Source organism: Dendrobates tinctorius, unplaced genomic scaffold (genome assembly GCF_039654945.1).
Source record: "Dendrobates tinctorius isolate UK_male_01 unplaced genomic scaffold, ASM3965494v1 ptg000007l, whole genome shotgun sequence".
NCBI lineage: Eukaryota > Metazoa > Chordata > Amphibia > Anura > Dendrobatidae > Dendrobates > Dendrobates tinctorius.
In genome coordinates, this window is record NW_027361675.1 from 29,327,410 (window position 1) to 29,348,120 (window position 20,711).

At 42.2% G+C, this 20,711-nt stretch overlaps 1 protein-coding gene across 4 annotated transcripts in view; it reads left to right on the forward strand.

Moving 5' to 3' along the window:
* The window catches only part of CLTC (clathrin heavy chain), a 118,683-nt gene that overhangs the window by 6,349 nt on the left and 91,623 nt on the right, over positions 1-20,711 (forward strand). For all 4 annotated transcript variants that reach the window (XM_073572970.1, XM_073572972.1, XM_073572971.1 and 1 more), the window contains exon 2: positions 13,614-13,821. In XM_073572970.1, the coding sequence (XP_073429071.1) occupies positions 13,614-13,821 (208 nt within the window). The remainder of the gene's footprint in view (positions 1-13,613; positions 13,822-20,711) is intronic.

A 20,711-nucleotide genomic window follows, 5' to 3' on the forward strand; every position in this document is an offset into this window, starting at 1 on the left:
TGCCTATGCAGAGTGTACACAGAAAGCTGCCAATCAGCAGTGTGGGGGTAGGGTTATAGAGAGCTCAGTGTTCAAAGAACTGATAGATCTGCAGCAGATAAGTGATTTTATCAAAACTGCAGCAAGAAGCCCAGTAAGTGATGCATTCCTGGAATCGGTGTCTCTGCCCCAACATAATGCTGCTCTGAGATGGGCTGGCAAAAAACTGTTGACAGATTTCCTTTAAATTGTATGTTCACCTTTTCACACCTTCTTTTGACATAGAGATAATCTTTATGAAGTTATACAACTCTGGACCCTGTATTACCCTGAATAAGATGTTCTTTCCAGCTTTTCATTTCTGTAGTTCTAAAGTCCAAGCAGCGAAAATCACCCTTACTTGATATGATGAATACTTAGTGTTTGTCCACTACTTATACAACCCCTTTTCAAACACTATATTTCTCCATGTTAAATACCAGCCTATGCTCCTGTCCGATGCGGACGCCGTTCCAGTGATGTATACGCCTGGTCTCCCGGGGCTGATATGACATTGTCACGTGATCCCTGCAGCCATTTCGCTCTCAAAACTGTAATCCAGAAGTAGTGAGGGTGTGCTGCTGCTCTGACTTCCTCTACATGTCAGTTATGGCTGAAGCTATTGAGTGAATCAGTTGCTGATTGGTTGCAGGGCTCATATGACCGAATATCACACACATCCCTGGGAGGCCAGGCTCTGACATGCAGATTCTGATTGGCTGCAGGGCTCCTATGACATAATGTCACATAAGCTTCTGGAGGCTTGGCATCGACATCGAAGGAAAAGACTCAGAGGAGACTATAGGATGCCATTTTACTTGAGGGAACATAATATGGATGGGTTATTGGAGTAGTGGACAGCCCTTAAAATGCATAGTAGCAAAATGTTCGTTTGTAATAGATTTGACTTGGGAAAACTCCTGCTGGACATCCACACTGCCAAATCCTGCCAATAATGCAGTTTTTCCTTTTGTGGAATGAAAAAAAAAACCTAAATCAAATACTTAGGCAATCCCATGCTTTGACACTTTCTTCGACACCCCTTCCCTGCCATTTTTGAATTGACAGGTCCACACTCAAGTAGAACAGTTTCAGTGTGTGAATGGGGTTTAACATCTCATCTACTCTCCTCCCTTTTTATGCCGCTACTATGCGCCTATCCACATGGGAAATCCCTAGCATTTTGGTTGTATGAATTCACCCTTGTATCTCAGGATCTTTATATTTAAAGTATTTGCAAACTCTTTCTACTATAAAGTGTGGCATCAACCTTTTATGAGCCGTCATTTCCACAAGTTGTTAAAGTTTGATTGTTTGGGGGCTGTCCCCTGACACTCCCCAGCATTGCTGAGGACAATAGGTCCCAAAGCCCTGTGACGTTCCCAACATCATGGTGGCATTTTATTTCCTACAAACCCCATACAGCCTATGATGCAGCCATGTCATTTCAGGATTTAGCTGCGTTATAAATGAGTACTTACTAGGCTAAAGTGCAAAATTAGAATTTACAAGATTACGGTAATTATTACTCTGCAGCAAGCCTGGAAACAGATACGTGCTATTCCTTTAGTACAGATCGAATGGATGCATTTTTAATGATGTGTTCAAATGACCTAGGTATTGATTGCCAGTTTCATTAGTAGGAATAGACGTAAATAAGCCTAGTCTGGTAGAGCCAGCTCATCCATTTGGTGCAGCAGCCTGGATGGCATTTTCCTATGAAAACTATGGCGGGGTAGGGAATTATAAGCGGACTTGTCATACAAACCCATCTCGGCCATTATGTACACTGTAAATAGTGTAAGACATTTCTGTCGCACTTGCCTCAGTTGTATATCATGTTTTCAGAAGGCTCATTTCCACTTGCCATTTTTACATTTCTGTGCAATGTTGGGCCTCATTCTGATGTCTGACTTTGTCGCACATATTCTGTTTGTGCCTTTCATGAATAGGACGTGTCCATTATATTCTATGGATCTTTTCATATTGATACCCTTTTTTTGCGGATACCGATAAAAAGAAAAAGCAGAAATGTCCAATTTTGATCCATGAATTTACCTGTCCTGCTAAAGAATGGATAGTACTTGGATGCAGTCTGAGAGCTGTCAGTTATTCATGGTTTAGTGGGTTTAAGAAGCTTGACATCCTTTATAATTTTTTTTTTCTCATATGCAAAAACCCCCCCACAAATGCTACACTGATGTTTAAAACAGTCCCACTGCCCAAAATCAGCTGAAAATTAGATCCAGCGCATTGACGAAAAACTGACTTTTTTTTTTTTCATGCGAAAAGAAAATCTTACTGTGATTGAGGGGTAAAAATTACTTATCCATCTTGTATGTGTGTGTCAATGAAGTTTAACATATTCGGGATACTTTATTTGTTTTAGGAAATGACAACCTTTCTAAAATAAGTAATTAGAGTACCGCAATGTGTTCAAAGCATAATTTAGGGGTGCAAACCAGTGCTTCAGAGCTTATTACTATCCTAAATCTACAATAGAAAAGTAGTTTGGAAAGGCAGAAACTTCTCCAAAATGTTTTACAGTGGGGTGTGATGAGCTCAGAACTCATTGAAGAGTTATTCTGGGCGCCACACTTTAAAAAAAAAAAAAAAAAAAAAAAAAGACATTGAAAAACTGGAGCAAGTTCAGAGAAGAGCTACCAGGATGGTGAGCTGACTGCAAAGTATGTCCTACGAGGAGCGGATAAAGGATCTGGGAATGTTAAGCTTGCAAAAAAAGAAATCTAAGAAGACTTGCCATAATGGTTGTCTACAAATATCTGAAGGGATGTTACTGTGTAGAGGGATCATCATTATTCTCATTTGCACATGGAAACGAGAAGCAATGGAATGAAACTGAAAGGGAGAAGATACAGATTGAATATTAGGAAAAAAAACTTTTTTTCAGGGTGATCAATGAGTGGAACAAGGCTGCCACGAGAGGTGGTGAGTAGTTATGAGCGAACATGCTTGGATAACGTGTTATCCGAGTATCTAGTCGTGCTCTTATATTATGTTCAAGTCTCCGCAGCTGCATGAATTGCGGATGTTGGAAAGCCTCATCACGTGTGGGGATTCCCTAACAAACTGGCAATCCCTGCATGTGTTGAGGCTGTCTTAACAGCCGCAAATCATGCAGCCACAGGAACTCTAAAGGGCCTGTCACACTAAGCGATATCGCTAGCAATATCGCTATAACTAGTGACGTTATAGCGATATTGCTAGAGATATCGCTGTGTGTGATACTTACCTACAACCCGCTCCCCCGCTGCTTATCGCTGATCGCGCAAGAACGTCCTGGACCGTTTCTCGTCGTCAGCTTCCTGCGGCACTTCCTGTGGAGAGACGAGCGTGGAGCCGGGCGGGAGGACGTCAGGATCGCCTGGTGTGACACGTAAGTAGCGACCCCCGTCCCCAGCGATGTCGCTGGTGAGATCTGCCTGTGTGACAGCTCACTAGCGACCACTTAGCGATGTACCAGCCATCCTGACTGCGTCATGTCGCTGGTCGGGATCGCTGGTACATCGCTAAGTGTGACAGTACCTTTACATAATATACAAGCACGCCCAGATACTCGGATAACACCTGAACATGCTTGGATAAGACATTATGCAAGTACGTTCGCTCATCACTGGTTGGTGAATTCTTCAAACAGAAAGTGGACAGACATCTGTCTGAGATGGTTTAGTGAATCCTGCATTGAGCAGGGGGTTGGACATGATTACTCTAGAGGTCCCTTCCATCTCTAACATTCTATGAAGATTGGCTTTAAAGAGAGTAAAGGCCCCGTCACACACAGCGAGATCGCTGATTTTGTGACGCATCATCAGCGATCTCGCCAGCGACATCGCTGTGTGTGGCAGCGGGAGAGCAACGATCATCAGCGACGCTGGTATCTAAGGTAAACAGCGGGTTTCTAAGAGCCGCGCGGCTCTTAGAATCCCGCTGTTTACCTTAGATACCAGCTTGCTCGCTGGTCCTGATCGCTGGAGGGGCTGTCTAACGATGTCCCAGTGATCCCATCCATGTCGGATCGTTGGTGGGATCGCTGGGACATCGTTATGTGTAACGGGGCCTTAACTAAGCCTGCAAAAGTGATCACCTAACCACTGATTTGGTAAAAATTCTTAGATTGGTGGGGATCCGGTCTCTTTACTATCAGAATGGAAGAATTATGTCCTCCTTTCTTCCTACTGCAGGTTTCCAAAATCAGTGTGGGTTGCAGATGGTTGTCCCACTCTTATTTTAGATACAGCCTATCTTCTGGATAAATGATTGTTAAAGGGGTGTACTTATTACTAATTAATTTTTCTACATGTTTGTGGAAAATAGTGTTTGGTTTTTTTTTTCTTCTCAAATAGTCCTATTTCTGTGTACTTGACATGCTTGGGATTTGGCTACCCCTTAAGCTGGAGTCACACATGGCAACTTACCAGCGATCCCGACAACTATATCGTGTCAGGATCGCTGGTAAGTCGCTGTGTGATCGCTGGTGAGCTGTCAAACAGACAGCTTCACCAGCGATTAGCACAGCGACGCCGAGCGCGCGGCATCGCTGTGTTCGTTAGCGCTGATGCCATGGATCCATGTAAAAAATAGAATTAAAAGAAAAAATATTGTTATTCTCAATATAACAATATTTTTTATTTTACAGCTGATCGCTGGTCTCCCGCCTGTCACACGTAGCGATGCATGCTGTCCAGCGACGAAAAAAATGTCCAGAGGTTTCTTGCAGCGATACCGGCAGGGGGGCCGGTTGCTGATCGCTATCGCATACAGCGATCTCGCTGGTGATATCGCTGTTGTGTCACAAAAGTTGTGACTCGGCAGCGATCTCGCTAGTGAGATCGCTATGTGTGACGGGGCCTTTAGGCAAGGGCTAGACAGACTGCAGTTGCAGTGCTGAAGATATTTTTATACAGGACCTATTGTAACAAAATCAAGATCATTTAAGCTACAAATGTGTAAAATCAGGAAACTAAAAATGTACAGGACTTGATAAATGGCTAAAAATGCCTGCTGTCTTGTAACACTTCCTATGTAACGCAGCTGTAATTAACTGACTAGTCATCTAAAGGGCCTGTCACACTAAGCGATATCGCTAGCAATATCGCTATAATCTCACTGGGTTTTGTGACGTTATAGCGATGTTGCTAGCGACATCGCTATGTCTGATACTTACCTCCGACCGCTCCTCTGCTGGTTATCGCTGATCGCGCGAGAACGTCCTGGACCGTTTCTCGTCGGCCGCTTCCTGCTGGGCTTCCTGCTTTGGAGACGAGCTTGGACCCGGGCGGGAGGACGTCGGGATCGCCTAGTGTGACAGGTAAGTAGCGACCCCCGACCCCTTCCATGTCGCTGGTGAGATCTGCCTGTTTGGCAGCTCACTAGCGACCACTTAGCGATGTACCAGCGATCCTGACCGCGTCATATTGCTGGTCGGGATCACTGGTGCATCGCTAAGTGTGACAGTACCTTAAGCGGTGTACCAGGACAATGACATGTCACTGCTGCTCTTTGTATACAGGTGAATGATGTCTGGGTGTACATACTCCTATTTTCACATGCCAGTTCCAGAATAATCATGACATTAGTAGTTTCCAAAGAGTCCTTCCAATGTCATTTATTCATCCATTTAACGTTGAAATGTGACCCTGCCTGTTGTGCTGAGGCAGCAGAAACCAATTGCACCATATACATTTCCAAGGAAAGCGATTATTATTCTAGTGTTTGTGAAATACGTTTTCTGTAAAAACCACGACCTTTCATGACACATCAGTTTCCCCCACCTTCTTAAGCTGACTGAAGGCATATATAGTGATTTGGAAACAAGGTCATTGTAGTCCCTAAGTCAGGAGAGAATATGGTGGCCTCAGATTGCATATTTGTCCCAATAGCAATAGAGAACAACAGAAGTAAACAACATTTTGTGGATTATTACTGCCAAATTCTAATATCCCTTCTCGTATCTGAAAAATGCATCCCTTTAATTTGCCCCCTGAACCAGATATCACCTTAAGTTGAGCGGTCCAATTACAATTCTGCAGGGTCTTTACCATACCTTCTCACAAATGCTGTGTGTATGTGTGTATATATAATCTCCCAAACTACACAACAATTAACTGTTTGTTCTGGCTTTGTTGCGTTTTTAGTGCAGATTTGCTATCGTATTGCAGTGTATAATGTAAGTCACCCACTTCTGCTAGTCTAACTCATCGGTACCTCATAATTGCATGTTGCGGGACCGATAGGAGCTGCCAACCGTGCACACTGTGAGCTGCTTCATTTAAAAGGACTCTGCTTGGACAGTTAGTCTGTGCTGACGACGTACAGGTGCTCAGTGCACCTGCTTGTTTTTTCTTTGTTTTCCTTTCTCTGTCTCTATAAAGCCAGAGCTGTCAGAGGGCAGGGGGTGGAGATTGAGGGGAGGGGGGACATGCAAATGAGAAGGTGTGCTTAAAGGGAAACTCGCCACATTGACCTATCTAAACTATTAATATGGGCATACAGGTTATAGAATGCTGAAGACAGACCTACCTGTATGTCTCATATCAGATGTGCTGATGCTCTTTTATCACTTTATATAAATGGCTTCTTCCAGGCTCTGGGGAGGATGGTGCCTGGAAGATAACTCTGCCTCCAGAGCTTATTTTACATAAAGGGGCAGGTACTAATGTGAGACAAGTAACTAACACAGAACAGGAGAAATGAACTGTCTTCTGTCAAACACATTTTTTACTTTTTCTCTCGGCTCTGCTGTATTGTAACAATATTACAATCCTGTGAGCTGGAGGCTGAAGCTGAGGAACCTGCAGGTGCGTCAGGTATAATCACACACAGCTCTGCGGTGAGATCAGAAGAACAGCCATTACATATCACACTAGGAATGCCTCATTCATGTAACAAAAGCTCTGGAGGCAGAGTTATCTTCCAGACACCATCCTCCCCAGAGCCTGGAAGATGTCATTTAACTAAAGTGGTAAAAGATGATTTCTCAACAAGGCATGATGCATACAGGTATCACTTCCTCAGTAATCTAAAACCTATGCCCATATTAATAGTTTAAGTAGGTCAAATGTGACATATTCCCTTAAAATGTTTGGCCATGCTAAGGGTGCACCAAGTGCCTTTACTTGGTTTGAACACTCATTGTTTGACACTCTCTTTAAATGATGCTGTCAGAGATGGGCAACAGCTTCTAAATGGTTTACATCAGTGATTGGAGCTCCACTCTGGTCGCTGACTTTGTAATATAGCCGGTATCCACCACGTGTGGAAGAAGCTCAACTCTGACTTATAGCTATGTGAAATTGCGCTAAAGGGGTAAAGGAAGTCTGTTTTCTGCATGTAGTAAATGCCGTGTTGTTCCCACTTACTGTAAATGCTGCATTACTATTGTTCCCTAGCAGGGCTTTGGAATTGGTAAGCCAAACCTCCGACTCCTCAATTTCCGAGTCTCCGACTCCACAGCACTGGTCACTACTGATCATGTACATAAAGTGCGACACAGATCCATCTCCACTAAAAGCCCAGATCCTCAGATCAGGAACAGAACAGACATGTACAGGACATTTCATAACTTTCCCATATTATGAAAATGTACAGCACATCCTGCATTGTACCCAATGTATTATACATTTTCTGAGTCGGTCCATTTTGTACCCTCACCGATTCCACATCCCTGTTCCCTACAGAGCAATGCCCTGGCCACCATCATGTGAAAGGGGTCTGCTGCAGTATCTTGTGTGTTTTTATAGTAATAGGGGATTTGGGTTGGGTAAATGGCTGGTTTGTACAACTGTTAGCTAGGGGTTTTCTCCCGTTGCCTTGTGCAAACATTGAACATTTCTACCTACCACCCAAGTAGCCTGTTATACCCCATGCTTTGCAGGTGAGTATCACTTCTGACTGTCATTGGCAATGGATTCGTTCTGACTCTGTTGTGGATTGCATTATTTTTCGTTGGAGCATTTGAGGGTTTAGGTTTGTGAAATACTTTGGGAAATCCGTTGAGAACAATGGTGAACTTCCTGTTAGAAGAATGCGGTCTGCTCAGCAGATCTGTGTCCTTCCTTACACTGCCTCAGTCTGCTGACACTTTTAGGGATAATAGTGTAGCAATCCTTGTCAGCACATTCCCATTTATTCATTCCAGAAGTTAGAAATCTTGTTTGTTTTTTTTTTTCTTCTCTTCAGCATCTTATGATCTGCTTCTGCAGCACCTATACAAAGGAGGCCTGGTAGACCTGGTTTGGTCACAATCTATGATGAGTAGTTGTAGAAGACCTATAATATTTATTTTTCCTAGTGGTGCATGCATAGGGAAATAGCTCCTGTAAGGAGCCTGCACACGTGGCACCAGGTTCAGCACTTACCGGACATGTCTGGCTCCTTTGCGTTTTCTCAGTTAACAGATGGTTACATTTTCTTGTGATTATTTAAGGTAAATCTGTCTTGACTAAGTTGATTGGATACAGTGGCGTATAAGCCTGGCGTCCAGTAAGAATACCATCTGCTGCCTATTATAGACCATGAATCCCACACGCGTGGAGGATCATATAGTTATCCATTTAATAGCTACATATTAAGTTTAGGAACGTGCTATTCTCTGACAGGCCGGAAGCCAGTGTCACTAAGCCTTCTCACTTGATGTTCACTCGCCATGTTTCTGGACTTTATAAGTAAATTAAGGTGTTTAACTTTATTAATACTGAGCGGCGCTTTGGCCTTCTTACAAATTTAGGTTGATTTCCCCAACCTTTTGCTAGGGGGTGCTTTCATACTATGTTTGCAGAGCACAGCAGAGGTATACATTGGGAGGGCTACCTGGTGTATACCCCTGACTAAGGACACTAATGAGCATACGGTAGCTACGTTGCCCATAGGCTCCCATGGTGTTTGCACTCCCTAAATGCTTCTCCATTTAGCAGAAGAAATTGAAAAAGGAAACCTTATACCAGCACAATGGAATCTATAGATACATTTATGCTGGGAGTTTTTCTGGTGCATACCCAAAATGCACAGTGTGGATTATTACTGAAAGTCACTATCTGAAGTATTTTAACCCCTTCTCTACCTTTGACGTACATCTATGTCAAAGATAAGAGTCCGGCTTTTGATGTAGGTTTGCACACCAAGCCCACATTTTTCCCTGCACACAATGGCTGCCATCAAGTGCCCTTTAGGCTATGTGCACACGTAGTTGGAAGTGCTGCGGATTTTAAAAAATCCGCAGGTCAAAATACCTGCGGTTTCTCACCTCACAATGGTGAAGGTGTGAAACTGCAGCGGAATCCGCACAAAGAATTGACATGCGGATTGTAACCCGCAGCAAATCCGCGTGGAAAAATCTGCAGCATGTGCACAGCGTTTTTGGTATTACCATTGAAAACAATGGTACTGCACAATGCAGCAGAAACTGCTGCGGACCAGCAAGGCCAGAAACGCTGCGGATCCGCAGCAGAATCCACAGCATGTGCACATAGCCTTAACAGTTGCGGGTGAACGGACCTCCTCCACCTGCGGCTGTTAACCAGGTAAATCGGTGTTTCCCAAACTCCAGTCCTGACAGCCCCCAACATGTTACGTTTTCAGGATTTCCTTAGTATTTCACAGGTGATGGAAGTATCATCAAGGCATCAGGAATTCTCTCACATGTGTAACACTATGGAAATCCTGAAAACATGAACTGTTGGGGTCCGTGAGGACTGGAGTTTGGGAACCACGGAGGTAAATCCTGCTGTCCATTGCAGACAGCGGTATTTATCACTTACTGGATGAAGGCGCGCCACATATCCTTCATGCCCATCGGGGATCCCCTGTCACATGATTGCGTGGCACTTTGGCCGGCATTCACTGGAGATGGTGCTTTAGTTCTGCTGTGTATAGCACAAATCGCGGCTAAGTATAGCTCAGACGATCGTGGCTTCAAGTTTCCTGGGGGGAATTTTTTAAATAAAGGAAACACAACTTCAAATCTCCTCACTTTTGCCCCATTAAAAATAAAACCATTTAAAAAATACACATTTGGTATCGCTGCGTTTAGAAAAGTCCGATCTATCAAAATATAAAAGTAATCCACTCTGTAAACAGCGTAACGAACACAAAAATCTAAATCCAGAATTGCGGTTTCTTTGGCCGCCACAACATTGTAATACGAGGTCCGTTTTATCATATAGTGTAGTGTGCATAGTAAATTTAAAAAGAAACGCAAAACAATTGTGAAATTGTTTTGTGTTTTTTTTTTTTTTTTTTTTTTTTTTTTGCAGTTTCAACGCATTTGGAATTTTATTTCTCCATGCACTGGTAGAACAAATGGTGTCATTCAAAAGACCTCATCCTTAAAATAACAAGAAAACAAGCCCCCATACAGCTATATGGCCTGAAAAATAAAAATGTTATGGCTCTTGCAAACAGAAAATTGTAACGTAGTGGAGTGGTTAAAGCCCAATGTTTTATGGTGACACTGGGAGTGGATCTAAAAGTGTAAAGGCGTCCATGCACCTATAAGAGGGGTATTCAGATTCTGCCCATTTCCACATGGGCCGGTGACATCAAGTGTACTGGTAATAGTCAATTACGCATATGACCTGGCAGTAATCGGTAGAGGTGACGTCACTGGCCCCACTGATCCTCCAGTTATGGAAGTGGGCAGAGCCACAAACCTTCTTTAAAGTGGTCTGGAGCAGTTGGCCTTCTAATGTGTATTGGGGGGGGGGGGGGGTCTTCCCCCTACAGATGACATCGGGGACATGAGGGGTAGGTGGTTTGAATCCAATCTCCCAATTTTTCTTATTCCCAGGAACTGGGGCCGTTGCCGTATGAGTTTGGTTGCCTTTTTCGCTGCTTTCACCATTGAGAGCACATGAATGCTTTGTACAGAAGAGATGACCATCATCTGATATGCTTGTAGCACAAAGGACACATTATGACAAACGTGCAAAAATACTCTGTTGTAAAAAGTATAACAGTAGACAGCAAGTGCTAATAAAAAATAACAAAAACAGGGTATTTAGTTGATTCGTTTTTTGCAAAAAATGTATACTAAGCCACTTCACCAACGTCACGGTATACCCATCTCGGAGCAGTCCTATCTAATGTATTTATTATTGTATGCCTGTGTAATCATCTGCAGGAGCTTCGCTGATATGCTTAGCCTGGCTCCTGCTGTGACTGCGGCTGATAGTGACTGCAGCATATAGGTGGTTAGACAGAGATCACGGACAACCCGTTGACACAGATGCCCTATTCCAGGGTTTCCCAACTCCAGTCCTCAAGGCACACCAACAGATCATGTTTTCAGGATTTCCTTTGTATTGCACAGGTGAAGCAATTATCACCTGAGCAATACTAAGGAAATCCTGAAAACATGATCTGTTGGTGTGCCTTGAGGACTGGAGTTGGGAAACCCTGCCCTATTCACTCAGCATGCCATAAATGTCTGAAGCGTTAGCCCATTTGTAATGGGAAAAAGAGAATTTATATATATGATATATGCAAAAAAGTGCTTATATGTATATAATATCTCTATATTTTAACCCCTTCCCAACCCATGACGCCTTCATAGGCGTAATGAAAACCTGTGCCATGACGCCTACGTAGGCGTCATGGTATAAATCGCGTACCTGCGGGTCGGGTGACCGGAGTCACTGAAAGGTCACCCAACCTGCAGGTACAGGAGACCTTGTGCTTCACCACAGGGGGGTGGCTTTGCGCCCCCCCCCCCCCCCCCGTGGCTACGATCTTTCTGATTGGCTGTTGAAAGTGAAGCAGCCAGTCAGAGCGATTGTAATATTTCACAAATGAAACTTGGTGAAATATTACAATCCAGCCATGGCCGATGCTGCTATATCATCGGCCATGGCTGGAGACAGCGATCAGCCCCCCCCCCCCCCATGACTGACGGAAGCGATCTCCCGGTGCCGTCAGTATCTGCCCCCTTGCCCTCTGCTCCCCAGCCTTTCGATTCCCCCCGGTACCTCCTGAGTCCCGACGTCAATCATCGTCAGTGGGCGCCTCCATCTTCCAGGATTCGGCCGGCTCATTCATTCATTCCCGGTACATTTTGATCAATGTGATAGACCCTATCACAGTGATCAAAATAGAAAAAAATAGTAAATAACCCCCCCCCCCCCCTATCACCCCCATAGGTAGGGACAATTAATGAAATAAAGAAAATATATTTATTTTTATCTTTCCGTTAGGGTTGGAGTTGGGGTTAGGGGTGGATTGGAGTTAGAATTGAGGGGTTTCCACTGTTTAGGCACATCAGGGGGTCTACAAACGTGACATGGCGCCACCATTGATTCCAGCCAATTTTGCGTTCAAAAAGTCAAACTGATCCCTCCCTTCCAAGCCCCGACGTGTGCCCAAACAGTGGTTTACCCCCACATATTGGGTATCGGCGTACTCAGGAAAAACTGCACAACAACTTTGAGGGTCTAATTTCTCCTGTTACCATTGGGAAAATTGGGGGTTAAAAAATTATTTTTGTGGAAAAAAAAAAATGATTTATTTTCACGGCTCTGCATTATAAACTTCTGTGAAGCACTTGGGGGTTCAAAGTGCTCACCACACATCTAGATAAGTTCCGTGGGGGGTCTAGTTTCCAGAATGGTGTCACTTGTGGGGGTGCTCCAATGTTAGTCACACAGGGGCTCCATAAGCGACATGGTGTCTGTTAACGATTGGAGCTAATTTTCCTTTCAAAAAGTCAAATGGCGCTCCTTCCCTTCTAAGCCCTGCTGTGAGCCCAAACAGTGGTTTATGACCACATATGAGGTATCGGTATACTCCGGAGAAATTGCCCAACAAATTTTAGGATCCATTTTATCCTGTTGCCCATGTGAAAATGAAAAAATTGATGCCATTTTTTCCTTCCACGTTGCTTTAGTTCCTGTGAAGCACCCGAAGGGTTAATAATCTTCTTGAATGTAGTTTTGGGTAGCTTGAGGGGTGCAGTTTTTAGAATGGTGTCACTTTTGGGTATTCTGCCATATAGACCCCTCAAAGTGACTTCAAATGTGAGGTGGTCCCTAAAAAAATGGTTTTGTAAATTTTGTTGTAAAAATGAGAAATCGCTGGTCAACTTTTAACCCTTATAACTTCCTAACAAAAAAAAATTTGTTTCCAAAATTGTGCTGATGTAAAGTAAACATGTGGGAAATGTTCTTTATTAACTATTTTGTCACATAACTCTGGTTTAACAGAATAAAAATTCAAAATTTGAAAATTGTGAAATTTTCACCAAATTTCCTTTTTTTCACAAACGCAAAAATTATCGACCTAAATTTACCACTACCATGAAGCCCAATATGTCATGAAAAAACAATCTCAAAGTCGCTAGGATCCGTTGAAGCGTTCCTGAGTTATTACCACATAAAGGGACACTGGTCAGAATTGCAAAAAATGTCCAGGTCTTTAAGGTCAAATAGGCTGGGTCATGAAGGGGTTAAGTAGCATCTTTATAGATTTGATTTACCGTATGTACTTTTTTTTTCTTGAATTTAATAATGGATATTTGTGTTTACAGTTATGACATTGCATCATTACCAATGATAACTTTGTATCCTTTTGTTTTCTTTCTACTTTAGCTCCAAAATCTGGGCATTAACCCAGCTAATATTGGCTTTAGTACACTTACCATGGAGTCTGACAAGTTCATCTGCATCCGAGAAAAAGTTGGAGAGCAAGCCCAAGTAGTTATCATTGATCTGAACGACCCCAACAATCCGATTCGTCGGCCAATATCTGCTGATAATGCAATTATGAATCCAGCCAGCAAAGTCATAGCGTTGAAAGGTATTTGTCGCGTTTTTGATTTTTGCCGCCGTCTGTATGAAATGGAACAGTAATGTCCAATAGATGACAGATCAGTCCTCTTAATGAAATGGCAGATATTAAGATTATCTTACGGCTTTTGTAACATCTTGCCGATCCTTAGACTGATAGCTACTTTCTAAGGCTGCTTCGAACTTTTCTGCTGCACAGCAGTTCCTTGTCCTGCTGTGCCAGGAGCTGCAGCACAGCCCTATGCACTTCGGTGGAGCCACGAGGCAGTTTCCTGCATAGTGATTGTAGAGTCCCACGGAAAATGGCTAAAGGGGCATATGCCATTTCTTTCAGCCAGAGATCAGACCTCCACTGATCATGATTTAGCGGTGAAGAATACCCAATGAAATAATTACTGCAGACATTTTATTTTGTTTGTTTAGCCCTTACAAACTGTAGATTAGAAAAAAAACACAAAAAGCTTGGTTTGAGTTGGTATACATGCAGCACATAAACAAATGTTCACATTGGCCATAAAGCATAGAAAACCTACTGGGTTTTGTATAAATTGTAGATTAGTTTTATAGGTTCAAATTGTTCTTAAAATAGTTCAAATGAGGAGATTTGCCATGTCAATATTTTATTAAATTGTCAGGTTTTTTCAGCAACAATTTTTAGTCATATATGTATAGATAGATGAAGAGACTAGTCAGATTTCCTGCCTATGAATCTTATATAATGTATTTATTTTGATCTTGATAGAAAGAGAGGGGGTTCACATGTCCCCCTTCTCGTGCTTCTGACCCCACATAAAGGACCAATAATTGCTGGCAGTGACTTATTAGGGTATGTTTCCACGTTCAGTATTTGCTGCGGATTGGACGCTGTGTACATCCACAGCGTCCAGATGTTACACCATAGTGGAGGGGATTTTCTGAAATCCCATCTCCACTATGCGTTCAAAGACGCTGGTGGCAAATCTGCATATATATACGCACATGCGGCGCATCTTTATTGACCGCAGCATATCTATTTATATTGTGGAGATGCACAGTCTCCCCAAGATAAATATCTGTCTGTGTATAGGATGCGGTGATTCCGCATGGTTCAATGAACACATGCAGAATCACCGCGTGTACAAAAGGGGGCAGCGTTTTGGACAGCTGCGTCCGAAGCGCTGCCGTTTCCTGAACGTGGAAACATACCCTTAGAGCTCCATTATAAGATGGAATCCCCATAAGCATATAGAGTGTATGTCCGTTCCATACTAGTCTCTGCAGTTTAGAAGGTAAATGTGACTGTATTCTTAACTTTGGATGGTTTGCTTTAAAGTGACTTTGCAGAAATGTTTTCTAGCGTACATGTTAGTTGAATGCTATATTGTATGAAAGGGGTTTTCCATATTGGACAAACACTTTTAGACATCTGTGTAATGTATTTTTTGAAGGAATTTAAAGAGAAAATTCTATTCCAGATAAAACTTTTAAAAAGAAAAAAAAAATCTTACATATTTATAGATGCGAACACCAAATATACTCAAATGGACATAGCAGTAAAGAAGTGTAGCGGCACACACATCAGGAGGTGTCCTGCAGTGTAAAGTCTCTGTATACATAGTAAAGAATCCACTGCATGTACATGTCTGTCCCTGCTGCTTCCATCCTATAAACTACACCTGACAGCTGTATGTGTGCAGAGCTACTCAGAGCTGTTTTTCTGATCAAGCTAAAAAGTTTGCCCATTAAAGGGAATCTGTCACCCTTTTTCTGGAGTATGAGCTGCCGGAATTGACATCAGGGGCTTATCTACAGCATTCTGTAATGCTGTAGATAAGCCTCCGATGTAACTTGAAAGATAAGAAAAAAGAGATTATACTCACCGGAGGGGGCGGTCCGGTCCGGCGCCTCCCATCTTCACACGATGCCGTCCTCTTCTTCCCTTCCTGTCGTGGCTCCTGCGCAGGCGCACTGCTCTGCCCTGTTGAGGGCAGAGCATAGTCCTGCAGTGCGCAGGCGTCGGGAGAGGTCTGGCGCCTGTGCACTGCAGTATTCTGCTCTGCCCTCAACAGGGCAGAACAGTGCGCCTGCGCCAGAGCCACGACAGGAAAGGAAGAAGAGGATGGCATCGTGTGAAGATGGGAGGCGCTGGACCGCGACACCCATCGGACCGGACCGCCCCCTCCGGTGAGTATAATCTGTCTCTTTTTTTTTTTTCTTATCTTTCAGGTTACATCAAAGGCTTTATCTACAGCATTACAGAATGCTGTAGATAAGCCCCTGATGTCAATGCCAGCAGCTCATACTCCTAAAAAAGGGTGACAGTTTCCCTTTAAGGTTATTTTCAGATATGCGTTGGTGACGCAATCACAGAATGCCTGGTTTTTGTCCAACCCAGTGAAGGACACTTACATAATAACCCCATAAGGAGTCATTCAAAAGATCTAGTAGTGGTGTCACATCCACTTATTTTAGAAATCACACGCCTGTGTGAACAGAGCCTAATGTGGAAAGTCTCCCGAAGGCATCTAGATAGTATTATTACTGTAGTGCCCTCTACTGAGTCAGCATACAAATTACATGGTATTCCAATATTTATAAAAAAAAAAATATATATATATATATATATATATATATATATATATATATATATATATATATATATATACACATACATACATTAGCATTTACTATGATGACAACACTTATTGATAAGTTATTCTTGAATGTGATCCTTGATCTTGGCGTCTCTCTGAATATTGAATGGATAAGGCTAGGAATGCACCGCGACTGATACTGTTTTTAAGGAAATTGTGAAAAGTTCTTTAATGCATTCTTACTTTAGGAATTCTTATGGTTACAATAACCTGTACCCTTCTGCTTATTCACTCATGGTTGTGATGGTGCAGATGAGAGGTGGGCAACCGACTTCCAATGTTTTGTGTATGCCTGATGGCTCTCGTCTGTACTACTACGACCCCATGTGAATGTGCCTTATATATTCTTTCATGCAAAGCACTTTTTAATTAAAACGAAAAATGTTGTTATATGAAATCATGTTTTTGTTTTTTTTGGTTTTTTTTACAAAGATTTAATTTTGCATTGCTTTTTGTTACATTTTAATGCTTCTTGTGTGTATGCAGATGGTGAGTTATCTCCTATTACATTGTATAAGTCATCATCCTGTAAATTATAAAAAGCCTTGGCCACTGTTTCTGTGTATGACAACCTCTGTAATGATAGAGAAGGTGAACATTCATCCCCTACTCCGTGCAGTGCACTCTGCCTGTATATTCATATAAACTGGGTACTTTGGCTAGGTTTACACTTTCCTCGGAAGTTCTATATCAAGCTCCGACGCTTCTACTGAGGAAGAAGGGTGCAGCTTGCTGCTTCCCCCCCCCCCCCCTATTTATAATGATATCCCCTTGAAAAGAAAGCAATTGGTTCCCATTATATAAATAATGGGGAAAAACAATACTCCCTCACTATTACTTAAAATATAGTCAAATATAAGGACCTCCTGCATATTAAAATAAACCACGCAAAAACAATTGTAAGCTTTTTATCAACTGGATGGTGACTTTTACAATGTCTATTTCGTAGTGTTTCCCTTAGTGTGCTTTATATACCCCCTTCATATGCTTCACATGTTTTGCGTAGAGCCCCAGTTATTCCTGTTCAGACGCTCCTCATCACTTATTAATGCAATTCAGCTATTTAAAGGTTTAGAGGAAATGAAGCGGTAAGGCCTGTTTCACACTTCCGTTTTTTCAAATCCGTCAAAATCCGTTGGTTTCCGTAAAAAAACGGATCCGCCATTTTTTTGCAGGATCCGTTTTTTTGTCCCATAGACTTCCATTAGTGGTTACCGCGGATCCGTCAAAAAAACGGATCCGTTTTTTAAAAACGGATCCGTTTGCATCAGTTTCCGTCAAAAAAACGGAAACGGATCCGTTTTGCGGACACAAAAACGGAAGTGTGAAACAGGAGTAAGGCTCAGTCATCTGCGACCTCCCTTTTGGACTGAGTTGATAGTGTTTATAACGACCAGAATTTAATACAATAGTTTTCTGACTATAGCACAATGCCCTTGAGAAGACGCGGTCAGCTTTTAGATGTTCAATATTCTTTTTGATTTTCACAGCTACAAGTTTCTTCCGAAGCCTCATGGTTGGTGCACGAGGGGTTCATTAGGGACAAGGATAGGGTCCCATCTACTTACTGGTTTCCTAGGTGGTCATGGCTACTTTCTGTTTGTAGGTATATTCCTATAAAACAATTCAGTGGTATTAGGATAAGCCATCACATTACACTCTTTGGAGAACTCCACCAGTTCTGAGACTGGATGGGCTTATGCACTGAAATTGTTTCCAGTGCAGAGGAACTGCAGCACTGTTACATTTAGGAGAAATGGAGCACAATCTGAGCTTAACTTTTTATACTTTACACTGTGTTGGCCTTCTCTTACTTTTTTTGTGTGTATTTAGGCAAAGGCCGTGGTGAAGACATGAATTTGTAACACTTATAGATTACATCATTACCATCTTTCCCTTGAGCACAATTTTAAAGATAATGTGAATTTGGCCATTTTGTTTGTAACCCTACAGACATACTAGTGCACGTGATTATTAAGAAGTCAGTGTAGTGCAGTTTTCGTTTTTCAATAGGTTTTTATTGCAGTTGGGCTTCTACTTACAAATCTATGTAAGAAGGCCTTACACCCATCATTGGGATATCTGTGCTTTGTATATGCTAAGAAAGTTATCTTGCTTTAAATGCCAACCCTATACCAAAAGACACAAGTATAGGGTGAGCCATTTATATGGATACACCTAAATAAAATGGGAATGGTTGGTGATATCAACTTTCTGTTTGTGGCACATTAGTATATGGGAGGGGGAAACTTTTCAAGATGGGTGGTGACCACGGTGGCCATTTTGTATCCTACTTTATTTTTTTTAATGGGAAGAGGGTCATGTGACACAGCAAACTTATTGAGAATTTCACAAAAAAAACAATGGTGTGCTTGGTTTTAACAACTTTATTCTTTCATGAGTTATTTGCAAGTTTATGATTACTTATAAAATGTGTTCAAAGTGCTGCCCATTGTGTTGGATTGTCAATGCAACCCTCTTCTCCCACTCTTGAGATACTGATAGCAACACCGCAGAAGAAATGCTAGCACAGGCTTCCAGTATCCGTTGTTTCAGATGCTGCACATCTCGTATCTTCACAGCATAGACAATTGCCTTCTGATGATCTGTTGCCCTCTTTCTGCACTGAAGATGGCACGTTCCCTGAATTTTTACCAGCAAGATGGTGCACCACCACATGGGGTCAGGTCTGAGCATTCCTACAAGGATTCTGACCCCCTTAGACTAGCATTTCTTCTGCGGTGTTGCCATTAGTGCATCACAGTTCCATCTCAACTAAAAGCCTAGATCCTTAGATCAGGAACAGAACAGACATTTATAGCTTTTCCAAATTATTGTGAAAACATTTACAGAACAAATTTTATGTTTTAGGAGTCGCAGTTGGTCCATTTTATACAGACTCCACCACAATGGACACAGACTCCATGACTCCGACTCCACTGCCCTGATATAAATGGGATCGTTTTATGATGAAATGCTTCATTTATTAAAATAGCCGTTTTTATTTAATTTTTTTACCGTTCTGACATGGATTTAGAAAATAAGTACATCACATGTAAGCTCTATTTAAAATGTGTACTCTGATATGAATTCAGAGCCCTTTTAATACTCTATCGTGATGTTCCTCTGTTAATCATACTAATACTTGATTAATAAATTAGGAAAAACTGGTAATATAGTTTTCCAACACTGGCAGTGTCCCATCAGAGTTGACAGGTCAAGCTGTTTAGGGGAAATATGCCTTTGTCATGGAAGAAATGGAAAACACCAAGTTCAGTTTATTATTGTATTAACAGAGGAATGGTACAACACACTGTTCTAATTCTATATATCTGGCATGAAGACCTAGGTTCATTTTTTGCTTTCTAAATCCTGTACAGTTCACGATAACTCCGTACTTCTAGTGGTAACCCATGTAGATGTGCTATATTGTCCTTCATATTTCATACATACACTGAAGTTAATGAGGAACTTTTATGATTATGTCTTAAAGGGGTTGTCCACTACTAGGACATCCCCCTTCTTGATCTAAATGTTTGACCCCGATAAAATAAAACTTGTACTCTCCTTATGTGCCATCTGCATTCCAGCGGTGTCGGCACTTGCATTCCAGGGGCTTTCATGCGGTTGTTGTGACACATGAGCCCGACGTCCGGTCAGCTCTGGCATCAATGGGATTGCCTATTAGGCAATCTCTGAATGTGTTGCGGCTGTCATACAGCCACTTGACATCGCAGTGACTCAAATCTAGTATTCGCGCACTGCGGAGATACTGTTGGCAGCCGAGCGTGCTCGTGTAACACCTTCTTGGAGCACGTTCGCTCATCACTACTAATGACGTTATGCAGGAACCCTACTGTGGATCCTGGCAAATTACTTTGGAGTAGTGGGAAGTGTGAGTTAAAGTGCATAATTTAACCGTTTAACTTAAACAATGCACTGTTGTGGCCAAATGTTTGAGGCTAGTGCAAATCTTAGTTTTCATGAAGTTTACTGCTTTAGTTTTTATAGTGGCAGTTTGTTTTTTTTTAAATTCATCAGATCACTCTTTACAACAATATAGAGATAATACAAAGTCATTTCTTGCAATGAAAATAATCTCTGCATATCTGCCTTGTGGTGCTGGAATGATATCAGCTGCTTTGTCCTTGTTAACCCTTTATTCTGAGTTGTCATGATGTGAGCAGGTATAAAGGGCCCGTCACACTAAGCGAGATCGCTAGCGATATCGCTTAAGCGTCACCAATTTTGTGACGCAGCAGCAATA